The 26,976-nt window shown below is 38.6% G+C and overlaps 1 protein-coding gene across 3 annotated transcripts in view; it reads left to right on the top strand.

The window, feature by feature from the left end:
- Positions 1 to 18,469, top strand: part of BMS1 (BMS1 ribosome biogenesis factor) — a 47,255-nt gene extending 28,786 nt beyond the window's left edge. For 2 of the 3 annotated variants that reach the window (XM_015069056.3, XM_027062595.2), the window contains exons 14-23: positions 7,768 to 7,841; positions 8,968 to 9,141; positions 11,684 to 11,872; positions 11,967 to 12,147; positions 12,357 to 12,415; positions 13,189 to 13,311; positions 14,234 to 14,381; positions 14,720 to 14,895; positions 16,948 to 17,109; positions 17,632 to 18,469. In XM_015069056.3, coding sequence (XP_014924542.2) covers positions 7,768 to 7,841; positions 8,968 to 9,141; positions 11,684 to 11,872; positions 11,967 to 12,147; positions 12,357 to 12,415; positions 13,189 to 13,311; positions 14,234 to 14,381; positions 14,720 to 14,895; positions 16,948 to 17,109; positions 17,632 to 17,862 — 1,517 coding nt within the window. In that variant the 3' untranslated portion in view covers positions 17,863 to 18,469. The remainder of the gene's footprint in view (positions 1 to 7,767; positions 7,842 to 8,967; positions 9,142 to 11,683; positions 11,873 to 11,966; positions 12,148 to 12,356; positions 12,416 to 13,188; positions 13,312 to 14,233; positions 14,382 to 14,719; positions 14,896 to 16,947; positions 17,110 to 17,631) is intronic. The other variant, XM_027062596.2, reaches the window with a different exon arrangement.
- Positions 18,470 to 26,976: the final 8,507 nt, after the last annotated feature.

Below are 26,976 nucleotides of genomic sequence, written 5' to 3'. Positions count from 1 at the left end.
CTCTAGATGCTCTTGTGCTCCATTTCTCTCTATTCCTGGTATACTGGGAGGTGTTTTTTCTTTTTTTTTTTTATTATGAATGGGTAGTAAATTTTTTCAAATGCCTTTCAGTGTCAGTTGATATGATCGTATGAATTTTATTCATATATGAATTTTTTTCATGTATGAATTTTGATACAGTAAATTACATTGATTAATTTTTGAATTTTTTAAGATTATTTGCTTATTTTGAGAGGGAGAGAGAGAATCCCAAGCAGGCTGTACACTACCAGCACGGAGCCTGACTCAGGGCTCGAACTCACAAACCGGGATCATGACCAGAGCTAAAACCAAAAGTTGGACACTTAACTGACTGAGCCACCCAGGTGCCCCAGTTTTTGAATTTTGAACCAGCTTTGCATACTGGAATAAATCCCACTTGGTCATGATATATAATTCTTTTTTTTTTTTTTAAGGTTTATTTATTTATATTTATTTTTGAGAGAAAAAAAGGCACAAGCAGGGGAAGGGCAGAGAAAGAGGGAGATGCAGAACTCGAATCAGGCTCCAGGCTCTGAGTCCACATCAAGCCCCACATGGGGCTTGAACCCACAAACCATGAGATCATGACGTGAACTGAAGTCAGACGCCTAACTAAGCCACCCAGGCACCCCAATATATAATTCTTTGTATATGTTTTTGAACTTTATTTGATAGTATTTTGTGAAGGGATTTTGCATCTAAGTTTATGGAATACTGGTCTATAGTGTTGTTGATTTTTTGTTTTTGGGTTTTTTTTTTTTTTTTTTTTGGTACCATCTTCATTTAGTTTGGGTATTGGAATAATACTGGCTTCATAAAATGAGTTGCAAAGTATTCCCAATTTTCTGTTTCCTGGGAGAGATTGTACAGAATTAGAATGTAATTTTTTAAATATTTGGTATAATCTCTAGTGAAAAGGTCAGGGCCTGGAGATTTCTTTCTTGGCAGTTATAATGACAAATTTTATTTCATTAATAGTTATAGGATACTTTAAATAATTTAGTTTATTCCATCTTGTCCGAATTTTGCTATCTGGTTTTCAAGGAATTTCAAAGGCTTTGAGGAAGTGGAAGTTTCATTAAGTGCCTTCTCCAAGAATCTAGCTTGGGTATTATGAGTGGGTAGTAATCCTAGTGTTCATCTAATAACCTCTCGATAGCTGCAGAATCTGTTGTGATAATCCCATTTTGTTCTGGTTTTTTTTTGTTTGTTTGTTTGTTTTAAGTTTGTTTATTTATTTTGAGAGAGCAAGAGAGCACGAGCAGGGGAGGGGCAGTGAGAGAGGGAGACAGAGAATCCCAAGCAGGCTCTGCATTGCCAGTGTGGAGCCTGACATGGGGCTTGAACTCACAAACTGTGAGATCATGACCTGAGCCGAAATTGCCAGTTGGATGTTTAGCTGACTGACTGAGCCACCCACATGCCCCCCATTTCATTCTTGATACTGGTGATTTGTGTCCTCCTTTTTCTTTGTCAGTAAGGTTTATTAATTTTGTTGATTTTTTTTTCAAATAATCAGCTTTTGGTTTCATATCTGTGTTCCAGTTTTTAATTGTGTTGGTTTCTGCTCATATCTTTATTATTTCTGTTCTTTGCTTATGTTAGGTTATTTTGTACTTTTCAGTCTTCTTAGATTATTGGTGTAAGATCTTTTCTCATTTCTGCTGTGAGCATTTAGTGCTGTAAATTACTCTCTCAGCATTGCTTAGTTGTTTCGCCCAAATTTTCTTATGTTGTATTTTCATTTTCATGAATTTCCTTTGAGACTTCTCTTTGACTCGTGCATTATTTAGTGTGTTATTTAACTACAAAATGTTTAGAAATTTTCTTCTGTTACTGATTTTCAATTTAATTACGTTATAAGAACATCCCCTTACGATTTCAAATCTTTTACATTTGTTTAGGTTCACTTTATTACCCAGACTGTGCCCTGTGTTGGTAGATTTCTGTGGGTACTTTAAAAATTGTTGGGTATAGTGTTCTATGTATGTCAGATTCTGTTAGGTTGGTTGTATTAAGTTTTCTATATCTTTGGTGATTTTTTAAAAAAGGTTTATTTTTGAGAGAGAGGGGGGGAGAGAGTGAGTGTGGGAAGACCGGAGAGAGAGGAAGACAGAGGATCTGAAGTGGGCTCTGCGCTGACAGCAGAGAGCCCAATGTGGGGCTCGAAGTCTCAAATCACAAGATCATGACCTGAGCCAAAGTCAGACACTTAACTGACTGAGCCACCCAGGTACTCCATCTTTGGTGATTTTCTGACTAGTTTTATCAGTTGCTGAGAGGAGGATGTTGAAGTTTCCAAGTATAATTCTGGACTTACCTATCTCTTGCAGCTCTATCAGTTTTTGCCTTTTACATTTGAGGTTCTGTTTGATGCACACACATTTAGGATTATTATGTCTTTCTGGTAGATTGATCCTTTTATTGCTATGTATTATGGTCACCTCCTATTTACCCCATTGGTGAGGGAGAGATTCCCGCTCTAGGGTTATGGAGAAGGCCAAACACACAGCACCTGACAGTGGACAGATGTGATTGACAACAGTTTATCAGTCACATATGCTCACAGCCTGAGGGAAGAGAACACTGCATGCCACACAGGGATTGAACAACCAGGGGGCTTTGGGAGGCAGGCTTTGCACCTACATAGCATAGGATGACGATTGCTTCCCTTGAGATGATGTAATTAATGTCTTTGAATAAATTCGTGGGCTGGTAGAGAGGTGAAGTGAAATGTATTAGGTTGAGGAGTAGGTAGGGTGCAGGTGTTCCAACTGAAAAAGAACTAATGGGTGGGGAGCCTTTCTTGTAGGGCAGGAACATGGCTGGCCGGCCTGCTCACAACTAAGTCTTTGAGACCCTGTGAGGCTCAAAGATGTCAAGGCAGCACATGAAGTTTTAGGTCTTAGAGTTCAGTTAAGTCCTTCTTTGGCCCTGATCCTCTTCTTTGCTCCGAAGTTTATTTTATGACATACTAATATAACCATTCTTGCTTTTTTTAAAAGATGAGTTGCATGGTATATATTTCTCCATTATTTGCAGCTTACTTGGGTCGTTAAATATGAAAGGAATTTCTTGTAAATAGCATATAATAGTTTTATGTGTTTCTGTCCTCTCTGTATTTGTCTGTATTTTGATTGGTACATTATGCCATTTACATTTAAGGTACTTACTGATATGTAATTGCTTAAGTCTGATATTTTATTTTTTTTCTTGAGAGAGAGAGAGAGCATGTGAGTCGGGGAGAGGGGCAGAGGGAGAGAGAGAATTTCAAGCAGGCTCTACACTGAGTGTGGAGCCTCTATATAGGGCTGGATCCCACAACCCTGGGATCACGGCCTGAGCCAAAATCAAGAGTCAGTCGTTCAACTGACTATACCACCCAGGTGCCCTGATTTTGTTGTTTGTTTACTCTGGCTTTAGTTTTTCTATTTTTTTCTGTTTTTCTTCTGTTTTCATTTTCTTCCCTCTATCTTAATATGTTTTCAGTGTTTTTGAGAGTATCTTTTTGTATAGTTTTTGTAGTGGTTGCTCATTGTAATATAGTAGCCTACTAGTGCCAACATTTTACCATTTTGGGTGATATATGGAAACCTTTTTTCCATTTAGGTCCCTTTATCTTTCCTACATTTAAATATTTTTGGCTTGAATATTAATGTTATAATTTTTTTCAATCATTGAATATGATTTTAAAAACTCATAAGAAGGCTGGTTTGTTGTATGTATCTTTATTTCTGTTGTTTGTTTTTTCTTTTTTTCCTGATGGTCCCAGATTTCTCCTTTTATAATTTCCTTACTGTTTAAGAACTTTCTTCAGCCATTTTTCAAGGGAGGTCTGCTAGTGACAAATTCCTGTAGTTCTCCATCTGAGAATGTCTTTTCCCCCTCTATTTCAGAAGGGTAGTTTCACTGGATGTAGAATTCATAGCAAAGCGTTCTTTTCTTCAGCACATAAAAAATATTGTACCACTTCCTCTGGCCTTCATGATTTCAGAGGAGAAAAGCACTGTCATTTTGATGGTGTGCCTCTACAGGTAATCTGTCATTTCTTTCTAGCTGCTCTCGAGATTTTATCTTTGCTTTCAGTTTTCAGAAGTTTGGTATAGATGTCATTGGATTTACTCTGTTTGAAATTTTCTCAGCTTCTTGAATCTGTAAGTTTATGTCTTTTACCAAATTTGAGAAGCTTCAATCATTATTTCTTTCAACCCCAGTATCCTTGTGAGATCTCATAAGTGGTGGATCTTTTGTTTCTGTCCGACAGGTCCGTGAGGTTCTAATTCATTTGTTTTTTGGTTATTTCCCTCTATGTTGTTCAGACTAGGTGAATTCTGTTGATGTAGCCTCAGGTTCTCTGGTTCTGTCCTCGGTCATCTCCACTCTTACTATTGATCCCATCTAGCAAGCTTTTAAATTTCTTTCATTGCATTTTTCAGTTCTATAATTTGTTTGGTTCTTCAGTTTCTTTGCTGAGATTTTCAGGTTTTGGGTTGTTGCCATAAGATTTGTAGTTGCTTGATGAAGCATTTTTGTAATGGCTTCTGTAAGATTTTAGATAGTTTCAACATCTGATTCATTTTAGTGTTGGTGTCAGTCAGTTGTGTTTTCACATTATACTTACAATTTCCCCAGTTTTGGGTATGACAAAGTGATTTTCTATTGTGTCCTGCACATTTAGGTTATTACGTTAGGAGACACTTGGTCCTGTGTAATTTTTTTATTTTGGCAGGCAGTCATCCTGTTTGGGTTTAGTGTGCAGGTCCTGGTGTACTTTGTGGATGGTGGTTCTAATGACAATTTAATTTTAGAGCCTTTGTGGTGCTATTTTGATCTGCTTAGTTTATCTTATGCCATTGGTCTCTCTGCAGGTGCTGTTTGAGAGGACAGAGGAGCTTCCTCAGTCTGGGCCCCTGGTTTGGCTAGGTAGGGGAAGGTTGTCTTGGCTTGTGGGGCAAGTTTGCTTGCTGTAGGAGGATCTTTGCTGGTCCTGCCTGGGCACACGTTGTTTTTAGATGAGGGAAGAGAGTCTCAGGCGTGGCAGAATGTCCCTTTGCCAATAGCCCTTGGCCACCTAGTATATCTTGGTGTGGAGGAAAGGATATTCAAGCTCTTCAGGGAAGGTGAACACTTCTCATCACTTATTGTCAGTGGGGCTCTCAAAGCACTTCTTTGCCAGTGCTGCCTTGTTTGTCCAGTGTTGCTGAGATCCAAATTTGTCTGGGGTAGGAAATGAGTCTATCTGGTCTACCTTTGGTTGCTAGCGTGGAGGTTGGGAAACAGTGGCTCTGAGTTGCCTTTCTGTGGGTGTAGTGAGCTACTGGTCATTATGTCATTCCTCTGGTCCTGGGGACCCTCGCCAGCTCTCTGTTTCTTTCTACCTTTCAGAGTACGTTGGTTTTCCTTAGGCTCTTGTGTTATTTCTGGAGTTGGTTATACTTAGTTGGGAGGAACAGAAGAAAATGTCTATACTATCTTTTCCAGACCAGAAATTCTTGGTGGTGTTTTGTTTTGTTTGCATTTTAATTCCAGTATGGTTAACATACAGTGTTATATTAGTTTCGGGTGTGTAATGTAGTGATTCAACAATTCTGTATATTATTCAGTGCTCACCATGGTAAGTATGCACTTAATCTCCTTCACCCTTTTCACTTACCTCCCACTCACCTCCCCTCTGGTAACCATCTATTTGTTCTCTCTAGTTAAGAGTCTGGCTTTTGGTTTGTCTCTTTTTCCCCCTTTATTCATTTGTTTTGTTTCCTAAATTTCACACATGAGTGAAATCATATGGTATTTGCCTTTCTCTGACTTATTTCACTTAGCATTGTGCTCTCTAGATTCATTCATGTTGTTACATATGGCAATATTTCATTCTTTTTTATGGCTGAATAATATTCCGTTGTATATTTATACCACATCTTTATATACATCTATTGATAGGCACTTGGGCTGCTTCCATAACTTGGCTGTTGTAAATAATGCTACAATAAACAAAGGGATGCATATTCCTTTTGAATTAGTATTTTCATATTCTTTGGGTAAATACCCAGTAGTACGGTTACTGGATCATATGGTAGTTCTGTTTTAAATTTTTTGAGGAACCTCCATGTTGTCTTTCTAGCTTGCATTCCCACCAACAGTGCAAGAGGTTCCTTTTTTTATACATCCTCACCAGCGCTTGTTTCTTGTGTTGTTGATTTTAGCCATTCTGACAGGTGTAGGGTGATATTGTGGTTTTTGATTTGCATTTCCCTGATGATAAGTGATATTGAGCATCATTTCATGTGTCTTTTGGCCATCTGTTTGTCTTCTTTGTAGAAATGTCTATTCATATCTTCTGCCCACGTTTAATTGGATTATTTGTTTTCTTGGGTGTTGAGTTGTATACGTTCTTTATATATTTTGGATACTAACCCTTTATTGGATATGTCATTTGCAAATATCTTCTCCCATTCCATAAGTGGTCTTTTTTTTGGTGGTGGTTTTTATTATAACTGGTGAAGGGAGAATTGACAGCTTCCTGATATTGAGTCATCTTTTTCAAATATATGGTAATCTATATTTGTTTAGTAGATAACATTAATAACACCTACTTAATTAGGTCATGTTGAAGAATGTAGTTAAGACATGTAAAACACTTAGAGTAGTGCCTGGTATATACAGCACTTGAAAGTGTTAGCTAATGTTATTCCATGTGTTCCTTGGTAGCATATTAACGCTTTTTTAAATTTTTAAAATAAAGTTCCAGCACATTTCTCTTTAGGCTCATTACTAAGTATTTTATCCTTTTTTTGTTTTTATTACAAATGGAATCTTCTCATCTATTGTATCTTCCTTGGCTCTTTGGTTCTTTGGCCCTTTTTTATATGAAAATGTTTTATCTAAATACTGCTTCCTGAAGGAGTTTCAGTATCTTTTTCTTTTAAGGATAGGACCCAGAGCTAAACTTAGGAGTTCCGAAAACAAAAGGATGAATGAATTAATGAGCTCTTCATGTGGTTTGGCACTGTTTTAGCTACCAGTCTTACTCTAAAGGCTGTATTTTATGTAATCTGAGACTTTTCCTAGATATGTCACTCATTGTGCTGTGTTGATCTTACTTTCAGACTCTTTTTCCCATGTGGGATTTATTAATCAAGCCATGTTTTTTTCATGTCACTTTTGGGTTACTGTTGGCCTTGGGGACTCACCTGCAGGGTAATCCACGCATCTCTGTGTGCGTCTTTGCTACAGAGTGTTTATCACGTGTGTTAGGAAGATCGCTCTTGGTTAAGTGAGCTGTTGAAGTAAAGTAAGGAAATGCGGGTGTCTATTTGCTTCATCTAAACAGGTGATGAAAGTGGTGCCTGGGTGGCTCAGTCGGTTAAGTGTCCGACTTCAGCTCAGTTCATGATCTCACAGTTCGTGAGTTTGAGCCCCATGTCAGGCTCTGTGCTGACAGCTTGGAGCCTGGAGCCTGCTTCAGATTCTGTGTCTCAGTCTCTCTCTGGCCCTTCCCTACTCAAGCTCTGTCTCTCTGTCTCTCTCTCAAAAATAAACATTAAAAAAAAATTTTAAACAGGTAATGAAATACTGATAATTTAACAAGAAAAAGAAAGCTATGTATGTGTAGGATTCTCCTGGGGTGTGTAGCAATAAGAAGGGTAAAAATGAGGTTTGGACTTCAGAGTGCACAGTGCATGTGGTAATGCTAGAGTGTCACATGCTGGCCCTATTCACAGAGGATTTATTTGGATGTTCTTTTCCCAGAAGAGCTCTATGGTGACTTTGAAGACCTGGAAACAGGGGATGTACACAAGGGAAAACCAGGCCCAGATACTCAGGTATGACTTTGCCGTGGCTGGCTGTGAATTATGGTCCTTGATCTGTGGTCATTATGTTCTTTCTGAGAGAGGCCCATATTAAGAAATGCACATCTTAGGGCGCCTGGGTGGCTCAGTGGGTTAAGTGTCCGACTTCACCTCAGGTCACTATCTCGTGGTCCGTGAGTTCAAGCCCCTCATCGGGCTCTGGGCTGATGGCTCAGAGCCTGGAGCCTGCTTCCGGTTCTGGGTCTCCCTCTCTCTCTGCCCCTCCCCTGTTCATGCTCTGTCTCTCTCTGTCTCAAAAATAAATAAACGTTAAAAAAAATTATCATTAAAAAGAAATGCACATCTTACTTACTATCTGTGTAGATTACAGAGTGGATGGATTCCTTCCTAAAAATATGGAGGTTGTGAATAGATCGAAGTTGTTAGTTATTCTTGATCTTTTGGGTGACACCTACTACCTCTTGTTATCATTATAATTCTTCAGTCATAGAAGTTTATCTCCCAAGTCACTGTCTCTATCTCTACCATTCCTTTTGCCATCATTCTCTTCTTCTTAAATTTAAGTACCATTTAAAATAATTAAATCCCTATTCTCTCCAATATTTCTTTAGAACAATTTCTGGGGAGCATCTGGGTGGGAATACTTGTTATTTTTATTTATATTTGGCATTCCAGCCAGATGAAGGAGTGACAGTTTATCGTGCTGCAGATGCCTAAATGCCTCTTGTAGCAGTACATGTTTTTAGAGCCAAAGTCTGTGTTTTGTTTTGTTTTTTTGTTTTTTTTTCATGATGATCACAACCAAGATTTTTGCAGCTCGGATAGAACTTTAAAAATCTGGGGCGCCTGAAGGGCTCAGTTGGTTAAGCATCTGACTGTTGATTTCAGCTAAGGTCATGATCTCATGGTTCATGCTGGCTATGTGCTGACTGTGGAGCCTGCTTGGGACCCACTCTCTCCCTCTGTCTCTGCCTCTCCTGCTTGTTCTCTCTCTCTCTCTCTCTCTCTCTGTCTCTCTCTCTCTCTCTCAAAAGAAATAAAATAAACATAAAAAAAAAGAACTTTAAAAATCTGCTTTAATGTTTAAAGAAAAGATCTCCACAAACTTTTACAACTGTTTCTCTTATGGAAATTTAAGATTGAAGATGTAGAAGAAGTTAAGGAAGAAATTGACCCCAATGCAGAGGAAAGTGCCAAGAAAAAGCATTTGGATAAAAAGAGAAAATTGAAGGAGATGTTTGATGCAGAATATGATGAAGGAGAAAGCACATATTTTGATGATCTTAAAGGAGAAATGCATAAACAAGCACAGGTAAGAAAACTTGGTTCTTATCAGCTTCATTTCAAGGCTATAGTACAGTATTGTGAATATGTAATTTTGTTTAGGTTTCTACTCCCTGACCTGCTTCTGTGCCTCCTGTTTGGACTCTTAGGTCAAGCTGCAGATGAGTGTTTATTCATGTGATCATCTGATAGTTTCTTCAGTCAGAAATGGACCAGAAAGATACCAGTGTCTATTTTGTACCAAGCATTGAGGTAGCAAAAATGGCTAAGATAGGCTGCAACTGCTGAGGATCTCACAGTGTAGTGATTTATTTATTTAAATACAAGCATTGCTGTAGCATTCTGATTACTGCTCCCTGGAACCATAATTAAATAATTTGAATGGGCAGGTGATTCTTGCACATACCAGTCTTATGCATGTACCAATGCTCTCCAGGGAAGCTTTTCTAAATACTCACCTTGGGCAGAGTTCACAGGATATTTCAAGTGTCAGGTCAGATGTGGAGATAAAGGGAGCATGTAGAATGCTGAAAAGGAGATAATCTGGCCCTCCTACCAGCTATGCTAAACAGACTGAGCTGATGAACTCACTCTGAAGGACACACAAAGATGTGTGTGCAGGTGATGGTGAGTGTTTGAATTGCGCTTTGACAAGGGTGGGGGGTACCAAGAATGCCTTTAAGCTAGAATATACCCTAATACATCTTATACAGGTTAAATAATGTGATTTGTAAAAATGTGGTCAGCAGGCTTTGCCCAACCTAGGCCTTCATCTATTCAAGTACCTCCTGGTTAGCCATTAATGTGTAGGTTCCAAGTTTGTACTGACCTTTGATAGAAGTAACTAAGTCATGTAAAGCTAGTTCTAAAGTCTTTGCTTCAATTCATTTATTACTTAAAATCACCTAGAATCTTGTAGGCCATTGTAAAGGACTTTGAATTTTTTATGCTGAGTGAAATGGGGATCAATGGGGGTTTTGAACAGAGGAGAGATATGTGTGACCTGCTTACCTTTGAAAGCATTGCTGTGGCAAGAGTTCAGTAAGATTAAGGTGACTCACACTGTGGGGTGGGGCGGTGTGTGGCATGGAGGAAAAAGAGAGTCAAATTCTGGGTATACTTTTGAAAGGTGGATTAAAGGTAGATTGAGTGTGGGGTGTGTGAGAGGAAACAAGGATGACTTACTGGAAGTCGAGTTGTCAGTAAGATAGGAAAGCCTCTAGTTGGTGCAGGTTTGTCCAGGAAGGTGAAGTTTAGAGCTGTTTGGTTTGAGATCTGTCGCAGACAAGTGGAGCATCAAGTAGTCAGTGAGGAGCTCTGGGAAGAGGTTGGGGCCAGGGACTCAGATGTACAGCCCTCAGCATCTAGATGCTACTTAAAGCCATAAAATGGATGGGATGACCTGAGGAGTGAGCATGGAGACAGGAGAGAGGACGGGCACTGATAGTGGCTGCTCCATTGTAAGAGGCCAGCTGGAGAGGAGGAAGCAGCAGTGGGATTGAGCAGCACTCAGGAGATAGAAGACATCTAAGAGAACATGAGGTATGCTGGAAACCGCTGTGGAAAGAGGGATACATTATCTTAAATCCTGCTGATGTGTTAACTGTGATGAAGACAGGATTGACAACTGGGTTGGGAATGTGGAGGCCTTACATGATTTTGGTAAGCATTGCTATGGAGTGTGGGTTAAAGACCAGTTTGGGGAGGATTCAAAAGAATGGGAGCAGAGGCTGGAGGCCATGACTATAGAAAAATTCTGGGCCATTTTACTTCAGAGAGAAGCAGAGAAATGGGGCAATAGTTGGAGAAAGAGTCAAAAGAAGGTGTTAAGACGGGAGAAATAACAGGCAAGACCTGTTGGAATAAAAGTGAATGATAGCCAGTATTGCAAGTGAAGTTTGGCATTGAATAGAGGCACGGATAAATAAGCTATAACGGCTGCCCAGTAGAACTTTCTGTGATAATGGAAATGTATATCTGTGCTGTCTTGCATTGTAGCCACGAGCCACGTGTTGATACTGATCACTTGCAATGTGACTATTGTGACCGGGGGACTGAATTTAAAATTTTTAATTTTAATTAATTTCAGTAATATAATAAGTTATAGATATAATGATAACAAGCTATAATAAAAGGCTGAATGGGGGTGTAAACCCTGGTAGAGGAGTTGACTGTGGAAGTTCTTTTAGACTACTTAGATCCTGAGTGAATTAAGAAACAGCAGCTGAGAGTGAGAATGAGGGAGGAGATACTGGATATTCAAAGAAAGGAAAAGTGTGAAACAATTGTTTGCAGAGTAAGAAAAGAAAGAAGTTAAGAGTGTTCGCTGACCAGCATGAAGGGCTGCTTTCAGAGTTGTTTGCGTTTGCTGTGCTTGGAGTAGCAAAGAAGAAAACAAACCGTAAAGATAAGAGTGCATGTTATTTTTAATAAGGATAAAGCATAAATGATTCTGTCCATGTTCCTCTATTGAGAAATTGCTTGTCTTAAAAATGTTAACGTTACATTTATTAAGATAACAGCTATGTGTTTTTTTCATTGTTCCCCCCCCCCCCCCCCCCCATATATAGCTTAATCGAGCAGAATTTGAAGATCAAGATGATGAAGCCAGAGTTCAATATGAGGGTTTTCGACCTGGGATGTATGTTCGAATTGAGATAGAAAATGTCCCCTGTGAATTTGTGCTTAACTTCGACCCCCATTACCCAATGATTTTGGGTGGTTTGGGCAATAGCGAAGGCAATGTCGGATATGTACAGGTAGGTACTCTTTGCTGCATGCTTGACAATTGGGGTTCTTTGGATGTACTTCCACCAACAATCTTATTGAAATTGAAATCTCTTCTCCCCTCAGATGCGTCTGAAGAAACATCGTTGGTATAAGAAAATCCTCAAGTCCCGAGATCCAATTATTTTCTCTGTGGGGTGGAGGAGGTTTCAGACCATTCCACTCTATTACATCGAAGACCACAATGGGAGACAGAGGCTTCTAAAGTACACTCCACAGCACATGCATTGTGGAGCAACTTTTTGGGGTAATACACTACTAGAATAACCTGCTTGTAGATTGATTTAAACCGTTTACTCGTTATCGTTATAGTTTTGCTTCTCTCCATTAAATCTCAATTCATAAGATTTTTCTTTCTCTTTTTTTTGGATTGGAGTACACATTTAAAATAGAATCCAAAATTTGTGATTCACTGTATTTCTTTTTTTTTTTTTTTTTTTTTCTATTTTCTTTAAGGTCCTATTACTCCACAGGGAACTGGGTTCTTGGCAGTACAGTCTGTTAGTGGCATAATGGTAAATATCTTGAATGTTTTATTTTCCAGATTATGTTTGAGGAATATATCTTAAATATGGAATATGTACATGAAACTTGAAGTTGCAAGTGACATGTTTTTAGTATTTATAGTAAGCTTCTCTTTGCTTTTAGTTTTCCTGTGTCTTTTTAAGTAAGGTGTGGGAATGGAGAAGGGAGAGGTAGAAGAATTATTATGGTACTGATAACATTTTATATTTGTATGCGTTTTTTGGACTTATTTTTCTAAAAATATTTAAGTGGTGCTCACCATGTACTAAGCATTGTACTCGGCTCTAGGGATATACCGGATACCAGGTAGACATAAGACTACCCCTTGGTACTGCTTGTTTAGCAGAGTATGTTCACAGTCTTCGTTTGATCAATCAGAGCAGGTTTTATCGGCCCAGTTTGACATAAAAATTGAACAATGAGCAGATGGAATCTGCCCTGGGGGTCTAAAATTTAATTTCTTAAACATTGTAACCAGATTTTCATATTGCTTTCCATTCTGAATCAGTCATTGTTGTGAAATTACGTGATTATGAAATCACCCTCTGGAGAATATTCAAGACATCATCATTAGTTTGGCTTATTACATGTATTATAGTTTCACATTGTTTTTGCTAAAATAATTGCTTTGCATGTTCACATATTCTTTCTTGTTCTTAGTTGATTGTAAGTGAAATGCACTATGGTAATTTATTGCATCATAGAATTGTAGTTTTTCTCCTTGATGTTACTCCTGTATTCAAATTTTGGGGGTTCTTCCCAGCCTGATTTCCGGATAGCTGCCACAGGAGTTGTCCTTGATCTGGATAAATCCATAAAAATTGTGAAGAAATTAAAGCTAACTGGTTTTCCATATAAAATTTTCAAGAATACATCATTCATTAAGGTCTGTATATTCACGTTTATGAATGTGTATTTTGTGAAAGAAGGAATGAAATACTTCTAAAATACAGTCTGATGCATTCAAAAGAGTATTGAAATCTTTTATAAACTTGGTCTTTGATATTGGTTTACTTCTTTATATTGGTTTCTGTGTTACTTAAGTATGCTCAGAAAAGTTTAAGATCAAGTTAACAGAGATATTTACTAATTGAGGCTATTCCTTATTCCATGTGAGACTGTGATGGAGCTAATAGTGAAAATATATAATCTCATTCACTGGGTTTTGTTTCCTGTCCTTTTGTTTTGTGTTAAGAAAAGGGGAAAATCATAGGTTTGTTAAATAGCTCAGTAGAAAAATAGACCAAGTATTTTGTAAAATACTTGTTGGCCAGGGGTACAGAGAAATGGACGCTCTGTTCTGCAGTGTAACGTGGGAGGGTGGTTTGAGTGGCATTTATTGAAAATTTTATTAGTAGGGTGTTTCCATTAAAAATACAGTGTTAAGATCATAAAAGATTCTTTATATAAAGTAATAATATCACCAGCATTTATCCAACACTCATTATTTCCTGAGCACGTGCACCTAAGTCATAGGATATGAGTTGCAGTCCAGCCCTGTGAGATGACAGCAGAGGCTATCTAGGGCTGTTCAGTCTAGTACATATCTTTTTGATCTTTTCTTCTACAGAGATGTCAGTGATGAGCATGCTAATGAACCTACAGTAGAATCTTAATATTATTTTGGGGAAAATGAAATAGAGTTGTATTCCTTTTGACGTAGTAGTTCACTCGTAGTGGGGAAAATACATTTTGATTATTTTATCACCATTAAATGAGTTGTTTTTTTAACCAAGGATTTATTTATAAACTAGGAAGTAACGTATCTGATTTTGTGTTATGTGGGTTTTTTTTTCTTATACCTGTAGGGAATGTTTAATTCTGCTTTGGAAGTGGCCAAATTTGAAGGTGCTGTGATTCGAACTGTCAGTGGCATAAGAGGACAGATCAAGAAAGCACTTCGGGCTCCAGAAGGAGCTTTCCGGGCCAGCTTTGAGGATAAGTTGTTGATGAGTGGTAAATATAATCGTGGTGTAATCATAACAGCATGTTACCGTTCACTGTTGATTTCTAGCCAGTGTGGATTCAAGGCTGTAGTTTAGGTTTTAGAAAATTAGAATCAGCTCCAGCTCTCCCCAGTTGGAGCATCTTAGGCAGTGTACTAAGTCATGCTGTGTGTGGAGCCATGTGATTCAGACCCAGTAAGAGTTTTGTGATATTTAAAATTTTGGTGAAGTCTCTCTTCAAATACCATGCAACTAACTAGAGAAGTTTGGGGTGAATGTTCATTTGTTTGACAGGATCTTTACGAATTTTCTTTTGAAAATGTTCAAGTAAATTACCTCTCTTTCCAGATATTGTCTTCATGAGGACTTGGTATCCCGTCTCCATTCCAGCCTTCTATAACCCAGTGACTTCTTTGTTGAAACCAGTTGGTGAGAAAGACACCTGGTCAGGAATGCGGACCACCGGTCAACTCCGGCTTGCCCATGGTGTCCGACTAAAGCCCAACAAGGATTCTTTGTATAAGGTATGGTCACACATGTGCTCTGTAGATGGGGGTCATCCAGATGTTTTGTACATGTTTTTGAATGTTTTGAATTTTCAAGTAGGAAATCTAATATTAAATTTGAATGAATATGTTGTATATTCATAGAGTATTTTGGCAAGAATGCAGGAAAGTGGTAATAGTTTTCATGGGTTGGAAAGGAGACAGACTTTTCACTGTATACTCTTTTGAACTGTTTTCTTCCTGCCGTATACATGTATTACTTTTGAAAACACTAATGTGCTAATTGTTATTGAAGCAATGTGGGTGGGTTTTTTTTGAAAGTTTTAATAAACTTTATAGTGAAGTGTTAACATGCATACAGAAAACTACACAGATCATAAGCATTCAGCTCATGAATTTTAACACACCCAAAATTGCTGTCACCTGGATCAAGCAATAGAATTACCAGCACAACAAAAGCCTCCCTTATGACTGCTAGTCAATACCCCATCTCCACCTCAAAGATAGCCACTATCTTGACTCCTGACAGGTAAATTATTTCTGCCTGTTTTTTGAGTTTATAAAATACAGCATAAACTATTTTGCCTGTTTTCTTTCATTCAGTTTTATGAGACTCATTCGTGTTCTTTGTATAGCAGGCATTCATTTGTTACTGTCAAGTAGAATTGTATTATGTGACAATGTCAGTTTTATCCATTGATGGACATTATTTCCAGTTTTTGGCCATTATAAATGCTACCCTGAATACTTACGTGTGACTTGTTTGATATACATATGCACACATTTCTTTTACATAGACCCCCCAGGTTAGGATTGCCAGGTATAGGGTATGCATGTGTTCAGCTTCACTGGATGATGCTTGTAGTATTCTGGAGCCATACCAGGTTAGATTCCCACCACCAATAGTTGCCAGTAGTTGGCGTCATCACTATTTTTTTTTATTTTAAGTTCTCAGTGCCTGTCAAAATCCCATTTCATTTGGATTTTGGTCTTGGAGAACTTTTATTATTTTCTTCACACGTTAATGCATTTGAAAAGATTTATTTTAATGCTGGGTATTTAATTGTTTTGTAATAAGAGGGTAGTTCAGGATATCAGTCTGCCATTCTGCCAGAAACAGAAGTTTCCCAGTCATTACTTTTTTAGTGAAATAGTTAATAATACAGTTTTGAATTATGTTATGTGAATTTCTGTTAAAATATATTACAGGATGTGGTACCTGTTGTCTAGCTTATGATGCTTAGTCTTTTTTTTCAGAATGTGACTTCTCCAAGTTCCTTCATTCAAAGCATTTTAGGTTCCTAAATAGAGGAATATTGAATATTATCATGGATGATGTCTTTCATAGTAAATTTAAAGACATGGCAGAAATATTCTCTATATAGTTGATGTTGGCCTTGGTAAAGACCTAGGGCAAGACTTTCAACTTATTAGTATTTTTGAGGCAGCTAAGAATTTTTATCATCTCAATTTAAGCAGAGAAATTAGACTCCTGTAAAAATTGAATGCAGAGGGTGTTTGGCCTTTATCTGTCATTTTAATCTCCTTTTTCTCAGCTGACTTTCCATTAGAAACAGAATAAAGTTAAACTTTTTAATGGCAGTCAGGGATGGGGACACTTCAGCTGCTGCTGATTGGAGGAAGAACTATGACCTTAAATTCACAGAGGTTGACTGTGAAGATGAACAGCTAGATTATTCTTCTTCAGATACAAGAAACTACCTCAGTGCCCCCAAAATAAGGCGTGGGTTTTCCATTAAAAGAAACTTTGGATCTGTTCATCTGCTCTGTTAAGATCCCCATAGTTCATACCATAGACATGGATACAGTTGTTTTTTTGGAAGAACTATAAATATATTCTATGTATTTCTCTGTTTTGCAACAGAGAAGTATACATCCATTGAGGCAATCCATATTTGATAGACAATTGAATCCTCATTTCTGATGATCAGCAGACTCTGGTGTTACTGATCATATGGAAAAGTCAATTCACTGAGAAGATTTTAGGCAAGTTTTAAATGCATATAGAGCATCATTCAAATATATCGCTGTCTTTATTTTTCTTTTCAGCCAATCATGAGGCAAAAGAAACATTTTAATTCACTGCACATTCCAAAAGCCTTGCAGAAGGCCCTGCCATTTAAGAACAAACCCAAGACCCAAGCAAAGGCAGGCAAGATACCGAAGGACAGGCGGAGACCAGCCGTCATACGGGAACCTCATGAAAGGAAGGTACTGTTGATAATGGCTTCCTGCATCTTGCATTTAGATGTGAAAATAGCACTTCCAAGTAGCACATGTGGTGCTTCTACTGCATTCTCATTTTTCATTGGGAAAGGGTAAGGGCCAGACTTATTCAAGGCACTAGCACCAAAATTTAGAGGAGAGGCCAGAGTCCATTTCCCTTTTGTTTAGTCATGCTGTGTCTTACACATTTTAATGGGGAGTAATGGAAGCATCCAGCTGGCAAATCACTGTATCGTAGTTGTCCATAGTATCCAGAGTGATTAACAGAGGTGGTTTTGTGGTGAAAGCTGTTATTTAAGTATTTTGCTCTAGATACGCTCCTGTTTCTGCTTCCATGCAAATTATGATGTCCTAGTTCAGGGTCAATTTTTCCTAGGTTAATGTTCATTTGGATCATGGATTGCTTCTAGTTTTGATACATCAGCTGAGGTGTTTAGGCCCCTGGAAACTTAGAAGGAAAGCATGCTGTAAGAGTATTCTGATGCTCATGGGTTTTGTCCTTGTCAGATCCTTGCACTGCTGGATGCTCTAAGTACGGTGCACAGTCAGAAGATGAAGAAGGCCAAGGAACAACGGCATTTGCACAATAAAGAACACTTCAAGGTGAAGCAGAAGGAGGAAGAAGAGAAACTGAAGCGACAGAAGGACCTCAGGAAGAAGCTCTTCCGAATTCAGGGTCAAAAAGAAAGGAGAAATCAGAAGTCCAGCCTGAAGGGGTCTGGGGAGCCATCAAAATGAGCTTTAACCAGATAGTCTTTGCATCTGCAGAGGTGGATGGTTTCAAATACTACAGTACCTGTAAATGACAGCAGGGCACTGGAGCCCAAGGAAGACCCCTTTGTTGGATATGTTGCCCAGACTGTGCCTTTGAGAAGAGAAATGGAGACTCAGCTGATAGGACGCCCATTCATTCTCAGAGCCTAGGTTGTGTCAAGATTTAAAGCAATATTATTTATGGTTTTGTAGATTCCTTCACATTCCTCTTACCTTAGTTTTCATTTTTTGTGCTACAAAAATATTACTAAAATACTTAATTTTGGCTTAATAGTTTTCATCAGAGATGAATGCTTGATGATTGTGGATAAATTGCTGATTCTGCCATCCTCATGATGCGTCCTCCAAAGGGGAAAAAATATTAACTTGAAAACTCAGCTTTCAAATGTTAGAAAGGAGTGTATGGTTCAGTGCACAGCTGTTTCCCAGAGGCCATGTGATGGGTAATAGCGCAACAGGCTGACTGGACTGCACATAGAAGAATCCAGCTGCTTCTATTAATTTATGTCACCATATATGGGGCTAGTTTTGATCTGTTAAAACAAATTAATAAAAAAATATTTAAAAATTTTCTCAGCTTTCATTTCTTACATGGTAAAAATTGATAGATACAACCCACTTGAAGAAAAACTCTTTGAAGTCCTTCAGTCATTTTTAAGAGTGTAATAAGGATCTGGAGATCCAAGCCCTAAACTACTCCCTTCTGAGGTGACCACCTGTGCTGCTCACTATGGTGTATCCAGAACTGAATGCTATTGGTGCCAGGCATCTTACAGGAGTACAATAAGCGCAGGGATGAATTAATTAAATTCCTGCTCTGTCACTAAATGTGCTTCGATTTTTCCATAACTGCCAATACGCTGTGGCCTGGCAGCAAAGCATATAGGGGGACAGAAGGGGGGCTGCCGCCGAGCTTTCTGCCTCCTCCCTTTGCCTTGTGGAGCACACTTTACCTGCCCGAGACCCAAGGTGGCTTGCCAGTCTCAGGTGGGAGCACTTGAATGTGATAATGTGCCTTACAAACTCATTTCTGGCAAAGGTAACCGTGTAATGATATCCTGGCAGGGAACTTGTTACCTAGGTGGAGCTATTTTACCATCATCTTAAATTTCTTTTCCTTTCGGTGGGCTTCTGACGGAAGAGAGAACTGAAGACTGGCCTGGTGCACAAGGCTGGCTCAAATCAAGGATACCCATCCCAGCCCACGAGACCTTCTGCCCTCCACTGAGGGTAGGCAGTGAGAACCCCAGCCTGGAGGGCCATCCATGCCTGCTCTGGATGATGCCCTCTGCATCTGATAGAAATATGATGCTACCACGTTGACTAATGCAAGGGAAAAGGAAACAGGTGAAACGAACTTTAGTATTCTTATTTTTAAGCCATTATATCTAACATGTTATCATTATAACATACAGCCTGTGTTTTTATATAATGAGATATTTGACATTTCTATTTTTTGTGGAGTCTTTGAAATTTCGTATGCACTTTACTTTTACAGTGCCTCTCAATTCAGATGTTAAATTTTGTGGAAATACTTGATTTGTATTTAGATTTCATTAAGTTTATAGTTTAAAAAACAAGGTTCATACCCCCTCGTTGTTTTAAATATGACCGAACTTGGTACTGGTTTTTAAGTTGAAATTAATTAAAATTAAACAAAACAAAATGTCCAGTTCTCAGCAGCAGTCATGCATTTCAGTTGCTTGATGGACTGCATGGCCAGTGGCTACGTTGAGGACAGTGTGGCTCTACAGTGTAGAATGTCAGGAAAGGCTTCCTTAAAGGAAGCAGGTTAACTTGGCAAAAGGTAGGACTGGGAAGGGGGAGAGTGTGTCAGCCAATAGAAATGTACGTCCAAAGGCCTTGGGTACAACGCAGCTCGATACCTGCAAGCCGCTGTGTTTGAAGCCAGGATGGACACAGGGTTGCAGGAAGCTGCAGGGGAAGATAGAGAAGGAAATGGAGAGACAGGCAACGAAGCTACATTAAGTTACTATCTTTATCCCAAGATACTGGAAAGCCCTTGGAGGATACTTAGTTGGGACAATATGGTCAGATTTGTATTTTTGAAAAATTCCCATTACTGCTGGGTAGAGACTAATTTGGAGGGAATCCAGGGATAAGTCTTGGAAGTAGGCTGAGGCAGGAAGGTGGTACAGAGATGGAGAAGTGGTAGATGCTAGAGCTTTAGGATGTAACACGGGAGGTATGTTGGATCTGAGAGTTGTGGGGAGCAAGGGGTTTTCAGGAGACCCCCCTGATTCCTAGGTGTCTGGCTTACACTGAGGATTTTGCTGTCTGGGCTGCTGGGTAGTGAGGAACTTGGCTTTAGGAAATGGTACCTGTGGGACAGCCATATAGATACGTCTGAAGAGGTAGTTAGGAATACTGTCAAGCTCAGGTTGACATCCTATCTGGGCCTAAAATGCATTGCTAAGAGACAGCAACACCTTCCTGGAAGTGGATGGAGTTACCTAGGGAGGAGTCAAAATTGAACACAGGTGGGTCTTAGTGCAGCATTCTTCCCATTAGGTCAATATTATCACATACCTCAAAATCACCAAGTCCCACCCGCATATGCAGAGCAGCCCAAGAAGCCCAAGGGATCCTGCTGCAGTTCACGTGACTAGAGTTCAGCAGGTCCAGCCAAGCACAGCTGTGCATAGAAGCCAGACATGTAAGTGACATCAACAAATAGGACAGCCTGTCTTTTCTGTGGGCAGATTTGACCATCCCAGGGGCTGGGGTGGAGGAAGGGTCTGGGTAGTGGACTCCAATGTCCACACCACTCACTGTGATGTGACTCTGCACAAGTTCATGAGTATATCTGAGTTTCAGGTTCCTTGTCCACAAGATAGAGATAATAATCCAATCGTGCAGTCTGTGAGGATTTAATGAAATTACATTCAAAGTGACTGCTGCAGAACAGATTTTCAAAGTTAGATTTCCTGTCTGGTCCCGTTTTAAAGAGGTATGTAGGTCTCTGTATTTTAGCATGTATATAGATTCATGTCACCAGTACCACAACTAAGATCCCAATCAGTCCTCTCTCTCCCAAGCACTAACTCATGCAATGTAGCCCTCCCAGCTGTCCTCCACCCCACCCTGCTACCTACTGACATATTTTTCCACACCATAGCTTTGTTTTGAGAATGTCGTGTAAGTAGAAGCATGAGGTACGTAATCTCTTGTAGTCGGTTACTTTTGCTGAGCATCGTACCTTTGAAATTCATCCCAATTCTTCTGTGTATTGTTGATGCTGTCCTTTTGATTATTGAATAGTATCCAACTGTACAGATGGACCACAGCTGGTCATCCATTCACCAGTGGAAGGACAGTGTGGTTTTTACCATTTTTTTTTGCAATTATGAATATAGCTGCTATAAACATTTGTGTGGAGGTTTTTGTGTGAACATATGATTTCATTACTGCAGCGTAAATACCTTGGAGTACGTCATATGGTCTAATGTAGCTGTCAGACTCTTCCAGAGTGGCTGTTCCATTTTTGCATTCACACCAGCAATTAAAGAGAGTTTTAGCACTCTGCCTGTTCACCATCACTTGGTATTGCCAGTGTTTTTTACATTAGCCATTCTACTGGGTACTGTGGAGAAAGAGGATCTCTTACTTGCCTTTCATATACAGTGACCTCTTTAGTGAACTTTAGGTTCAAGCCTTTGCCTGCTTTTTATTTGGATGTGCTTTTTCTTAATGTTTTAATTTATTTTTAGAGCATGTGAGCCAGGGAAGGGCAGAAAGAAGGGGACGGAGGGTCCAAAGCGGGCTCTGCACTGGCAGCAGTGAGCCTGATGCGGGGCTTGAAATCATGAACCGTGAGATCATGACCTGAGCCAAAGTTGGATGCTCAACCGACTGAGCCACCCAGGCACCCCTGGATTTTTTTTTTTAATCTAATTATTTATTTTCTATAATTTACATCCAAGTTAGCACATGGTGCAACAATGATTTCAGGAGTAGATTCCTTAATGCCCCTTAGCCATTTAGCCCATCCCCCCTCCCACAACCCCTCCAGCAACCTGTTGTTTGTTCCCTATATTTATGAGTCTCTTCTGTTTTGTCCCCCTCCCTGTTTTTATATTATTTTTCTTCTCTTCCCTATGTTCATCTGTTTTGTATCTTAAAGTCCTCATATGAGTGAAATCATGTGATAATTGTCTTTCCTCAATTGGCAAATTTCACTTAGCATAATACCCTCCAGTTCCATCCATGCAGTTGCAAATGGCAAGATTTCATTCTTTTTGATTGCCAAGTAATATTCCATTGGATATATATACCACATCTTCGTTATCCATTCATCCATCAATGGACATTTGGGCTCTTTCCATACTTTGGCTATTGTCAATAGTGCTGCTATAAACATGGGGGTGCATGTGTCCCTTCAAAACAGCACACCTGTATCCCTTGGATAAATACCTAGTAGTACAATTGCTGGGTCATAGGGTAGTTCTATTTTAATTTTTTGAGGAACCTCCATACTGTTTTCCAGAGTGACTGCACCAGTTTGCATTCCCACCAGCAGTGCAAAAGAGATCCTCTTTCTCTGCATCACCAACACCTGTGGTTGCCTCAGTTGTTAATGTTAGCCATTCTGATTGGTGTGAGGTAGTAGCTCATTGTGGTTTTGATTCGTATTTTGAGTGATGTTGAGCATTTTTTCATGTGTCGGTTGGCCATCTGGATGTCTTTGGAGAAGTGTCGATTCATGGCTTTTGCCCATTTCTTCACTGGATTATTTGTTTTTTGGGTATTGAGTTTGATAAGCTCTCTATAGATTTTGGATACTAACCCTTTATCTGATATGTCGTTTGCAAATATCTTTTCCCATTCCGTCAGTTGCCTTTTAGTTTTGCTGATTGTTTCCTTCACTGTGCAGAAGCTTTTTATTTTGATGAGGTCCCAATAGTTCATTTTTACTTTCTTTTCCCTTATCTCCAGAGAAATGTTGAGTAAGAAGTTGCTGCAGGCAAGATCAAAGAGGTTTTTGCCTGCTTTCTCCTTGAGGATTTTGATGGCTTCCTGTCTTACATTGAGGTCTTTCATCCATTTTGGGTTTATTTTTGTGTATGGTGTAAGAAAGTGGTCCAGGTTCATTTTTCTGCATGTTGCTGTCCAGTTTTCCCCAGCATCATTTGCTGAAGAGACTGTCTTTATTCCATTGGATATTCTTTCCTGCTTTATCAAAGATTAGTTGGCCATAAGTTTGTGGGTCCATTTCTGGGTTTTCTATTCTGTTCCATTGATCTGAGTGTCTGTTTTTGTGCCACTACCATACTGTCTTGATGATTACAGCTTTGTAATACATCTTGAAGTCCGGGATTGTGATGCCTCCAGCTTTAGTTTTCTTTTTCAAGATTGCTTTGGCTATTTGGGGTCTTTTCTGGTTCCATACAAATTTTAGGATTGTTTGGTCTAGCTCTGTGATGAATGCTGGTGTTATTTTGTTAGGGATTGTGTTGAATATGTAGATTGCTTTGGGTAGTTTTGACATTTAACAATATTTGTTCTTCCTATCCAGGAGCATGGAGTATTTTTCCTTTTTTGTGTGTGTCTTCTTCAATTTCTTTCATAAGCTTTCTGTAGTTTTCAGTGTATAGATTTTTACCTCTTTGGTTAGACTTATTCCTAGGTATTTTATGGGTTTTGGTGCAATTATAAATGAGATTGATTCCTTGATTTCTCTTTCTGTTGCTTCATTATTGGTGTGTAGGAATGCAACTGATTTCTGTGCATTGATTTTATATCCTGCAACTTTGTTGAATTCATGGATCAGTTCTAGCATTTTTTTTGGTGGAATATTTTGTGTTTTCCATATAGAGTATCATGTCATCTGCAAACAGTGGAAGTTTGACCTCTCCTGGCTGATTTGGATGCCTTTTATTTCTTTGTGTTGCCTAATTGCTGAGGCTAAGACTTACAATACTATGTTGAATAACAGTGGTGAGAGTGAACATCCCTGTCTTGTTCCTGACCTTAGGGGGAAAGCTCTCAGTTTTTCCCCATTGAGGATGATATTAGCATTGGGTCTTACATTATATGGCTTTTATGATCTTGAGGTATGATCCTTCTATCCTTACTTTATTGAGGGTTTTTATCAAGAAAGGATACTGTATTTTGTCAAATGCTTTCTCTGCATCTATTGAGAGGATCATGTGGTTCTTGTCCTTTCTTTTATTGATGTGATGAATCACGTTGATTGCTTTGCGGATATTGAACCAGCCCTGTATCTGAGGTATAAATCCCACTTGGTTGTGGTGAATAATTTTTTTAATGTATTGTTGGATCCGGTTGGCTAGTATCTTGTTGAGGATTTTTGCATCCATGTTCATCAAGGAAATTGGTCTATAGTTCTCCTTTTTAGTGGGGTCTTTGGTTTTGGAATCGAAAGTGTTTGGGAGTTTTCCTTCTGTTTCTATTTTTTGGAACAGCTTCAAGAGAATAGGTGTTAACTCTTCTTTAAATGTTTGGTAGAATTCTCCTGGAAAGTTATCTGGCCCTGGATCCTTGTTTTTTGGGAGATTTTTGATTATGAATTCAATTTCTTTACTGCTTATGGGTCTGTTCAAATTTTCTCTTTCTTCCTGTTTCAGTTTTGGTAGTTCATGTTTCTAGGAATTTGTCCATTTCTTCCAGATTATCCATTTTATGGGCATATAATTGCTTGTAATATTCTCTTATTATTATTTGTATTTCTGCTGTGTTGGTTGTGATCTCTCCTCTTTCATTCTTGATTTTATTTATTTGGGTCCTTTGCTTTTTCTTTTTGATCAAATTGGCTAGGGGTTTATCAATTTTGTTAATTCTTTCAATGAACCAGCTTCTGGTTTCGTTGATCTGTTCGGTTTTGGTTTTGGTTTTGATAGCATTGATTTCTGTTCTAATCTTTATTATTTCCTGTCTTCTGCTGGTTTTGGGTTTTATTTGCTGTTCTTTTTCCAGCTCTTAAAGGTATAAGATTAGGTTGTGTATCTGATACCTTTCTTCCTTCTTCAGGAAGACCTGGATTGGTATATACTTCCCTCTTAATGACCACCTTTGCTGTCTCTCAGAGGTATTGGGCTGTGGTGTTATCATTTTCATTGGCTTCTATGTACTTTTTAATTTCCTCTTTAACTTCTTGGTTGGCCCATTCATTCTTTAGTAGGATAGTTTTTAGTCTCCAAGTGTTTGTTATCTTTCCACATTTTTTCTTGTGATCAATTTTGAGTTTCATAGCGTTGTGATATGAAAATATGTGTGGTGTGATCTCGATCTTTTTGTATTTGTTGAAGGCTGATTTGTGTCCCAGTATGTGATCTATTTTGGAGAACATTCCATGTGCACTGGAGAAGAATGTGTATTCTGCTGCTTTAGGATGAAATGTTCTGAATATATCTGTTAAGTCCATCCAGTCCAGTGTGTCATTCAAAGCTATTGTTTCCTTGTTGGTTTTCTGTTTAGATGATCTGTCCGTTGCTGCAACTGGGGTGTTGAAGTTCCCTACTATTATGGTATTATCAATGAGTTTCTTTATGTTGTGATTAATTGATTTATATATTTGGGTGCTATCACATTTGGAGCATAAACGTTTACCACTGTTAGGTCTTCTTGGTGGATAGACCCCTTAATTATGATATAATGCCCTTCTTCATCTCTTGTTACAGTCTTTATTTTAAAGTCTAGTTTGTCTGATATAAGTATGGCTACTCTGGCTTTCTTTGGGTGACCATTAGCATGATAGATTGTTCTCCATCCCCTTACTTTCAATCTGAAGGTGTCTTTAGGTCTAAAGTGGGTCTCTTGTAAACAGCATATAGATGGATCTTGTTTTCTTATCCATTCTATTATCCTGTGTCTTTTGATTAGAGCATTTAGTCCATTGATGTTTTAAGTGAATACTGAAATATATGAATTTATTGCCATTGTGTTGGCTGTAGAGTTGGAGTTTCTGGTGGTATTCTCTGATTCTTTCTAGTCTTTGTTGTTTTTGGTCTTTTTTGTACTTTCCATCTTTTCTTCCCTTAGAGAGTCCCCCTTAAAATTTCTTGCAGGGCTGGTTTAGTGGTCAGGAACTCCTTTAATTTTTGTTTGTCTGGGAAACGTTTTATCTCTCCTTCTATTTTGAATGACAGACTTCCTAGATAAAGAATTAATTCTTGGCTCATATTTTTCAATTCAGCACATTGAATATATCCTGCCACTCCTTTCTGGCCTGCCAAGTTTCTGTGGATGGGTCTGCTACAACCCTGATCTGTTTTCCCTTGTAGGTTAAGGATTTTTTTACCCTTGCTGCTTTCATGATTCTTTCCTTGCCTGAGTATTTTGTGAATTTGATCTATGATATGCCTTGATCAGTTTTTGTTGAATCTAATCGGAGTCCTCTGTGCTTCCTGAATTTGATGTCTGTGTCTTTCCCCAGGTTAGAAAGTTTTCTGCTATGATTTGCTCATATAACCCTTCTACTCCTTTTTCTCTCTCTTCATCTTCTGAGACCCCTATGATTCTGTTGTTTTTCCTTTTTAATGAGTCACTGATTTCTCTAATTCTTAAATCGTGCTCTTTTGCCTTAGTCTCCCCCTTTTTTTTTCCTGCTTCATTGTTCTCCATAAGTTTGTCCTCTACATTGCTGATTTGCTGCTCTGCTTCATCCATCCTTGCTGCTGTGGTACCATTTGAGATAGCAGCTCAGTTATAGCATTTTAATTTCATCCTGACTAGCTTTTATCTCCACAGAAAGGGATTCTAATCTGTTTTCAACCCCAGCTAGTATTCTTATTATCATGACTCTAAATTATGATTCAGACATCTTGCCTGTATCTGTATTGATTAAGTCCCTGGCTGTCATTTCTTCCTGTTCTTTCTTTTGGGGTGAATTCCTGTTTCATCATTTTGAAGGAAGAAAAGGAATTAATAAGATAAAAAATTAAAATTAAAAAATTGAAAACACAAAAAAATCAAATAAAGGATGCTAGATCCTAGGTGTATTTTGGTCTGGTTGCTGAAAGGAGATTGATAGATTAGAGAATAAAGGGAAAGATAAGAAAAGCAAAAAAAAAAAGAAGAATGTTTGAAAATTTGAAA

Source organism: Acinonyx jubatus, chromosome D2, assembly GCF_027475565.1.
Source record: "Acinonyx jubatus isolate Ajub_Pintada_27869175 chromosome D2, VMU_Ajub_asm_v1.0, whole genome shotgun sequence".
Taxonomy (NCBI): domain Eukaryota; kingdom Metazoa; phylum Chordata; class Mammalia; order Carnivora; family Felidae; genus Acinonyx; species Acinonyx jubatus.
Note: the sequence above shows the minus strand (reverse complement) of the source record. Positions and strands in the feature narration are given on the sequence as shown.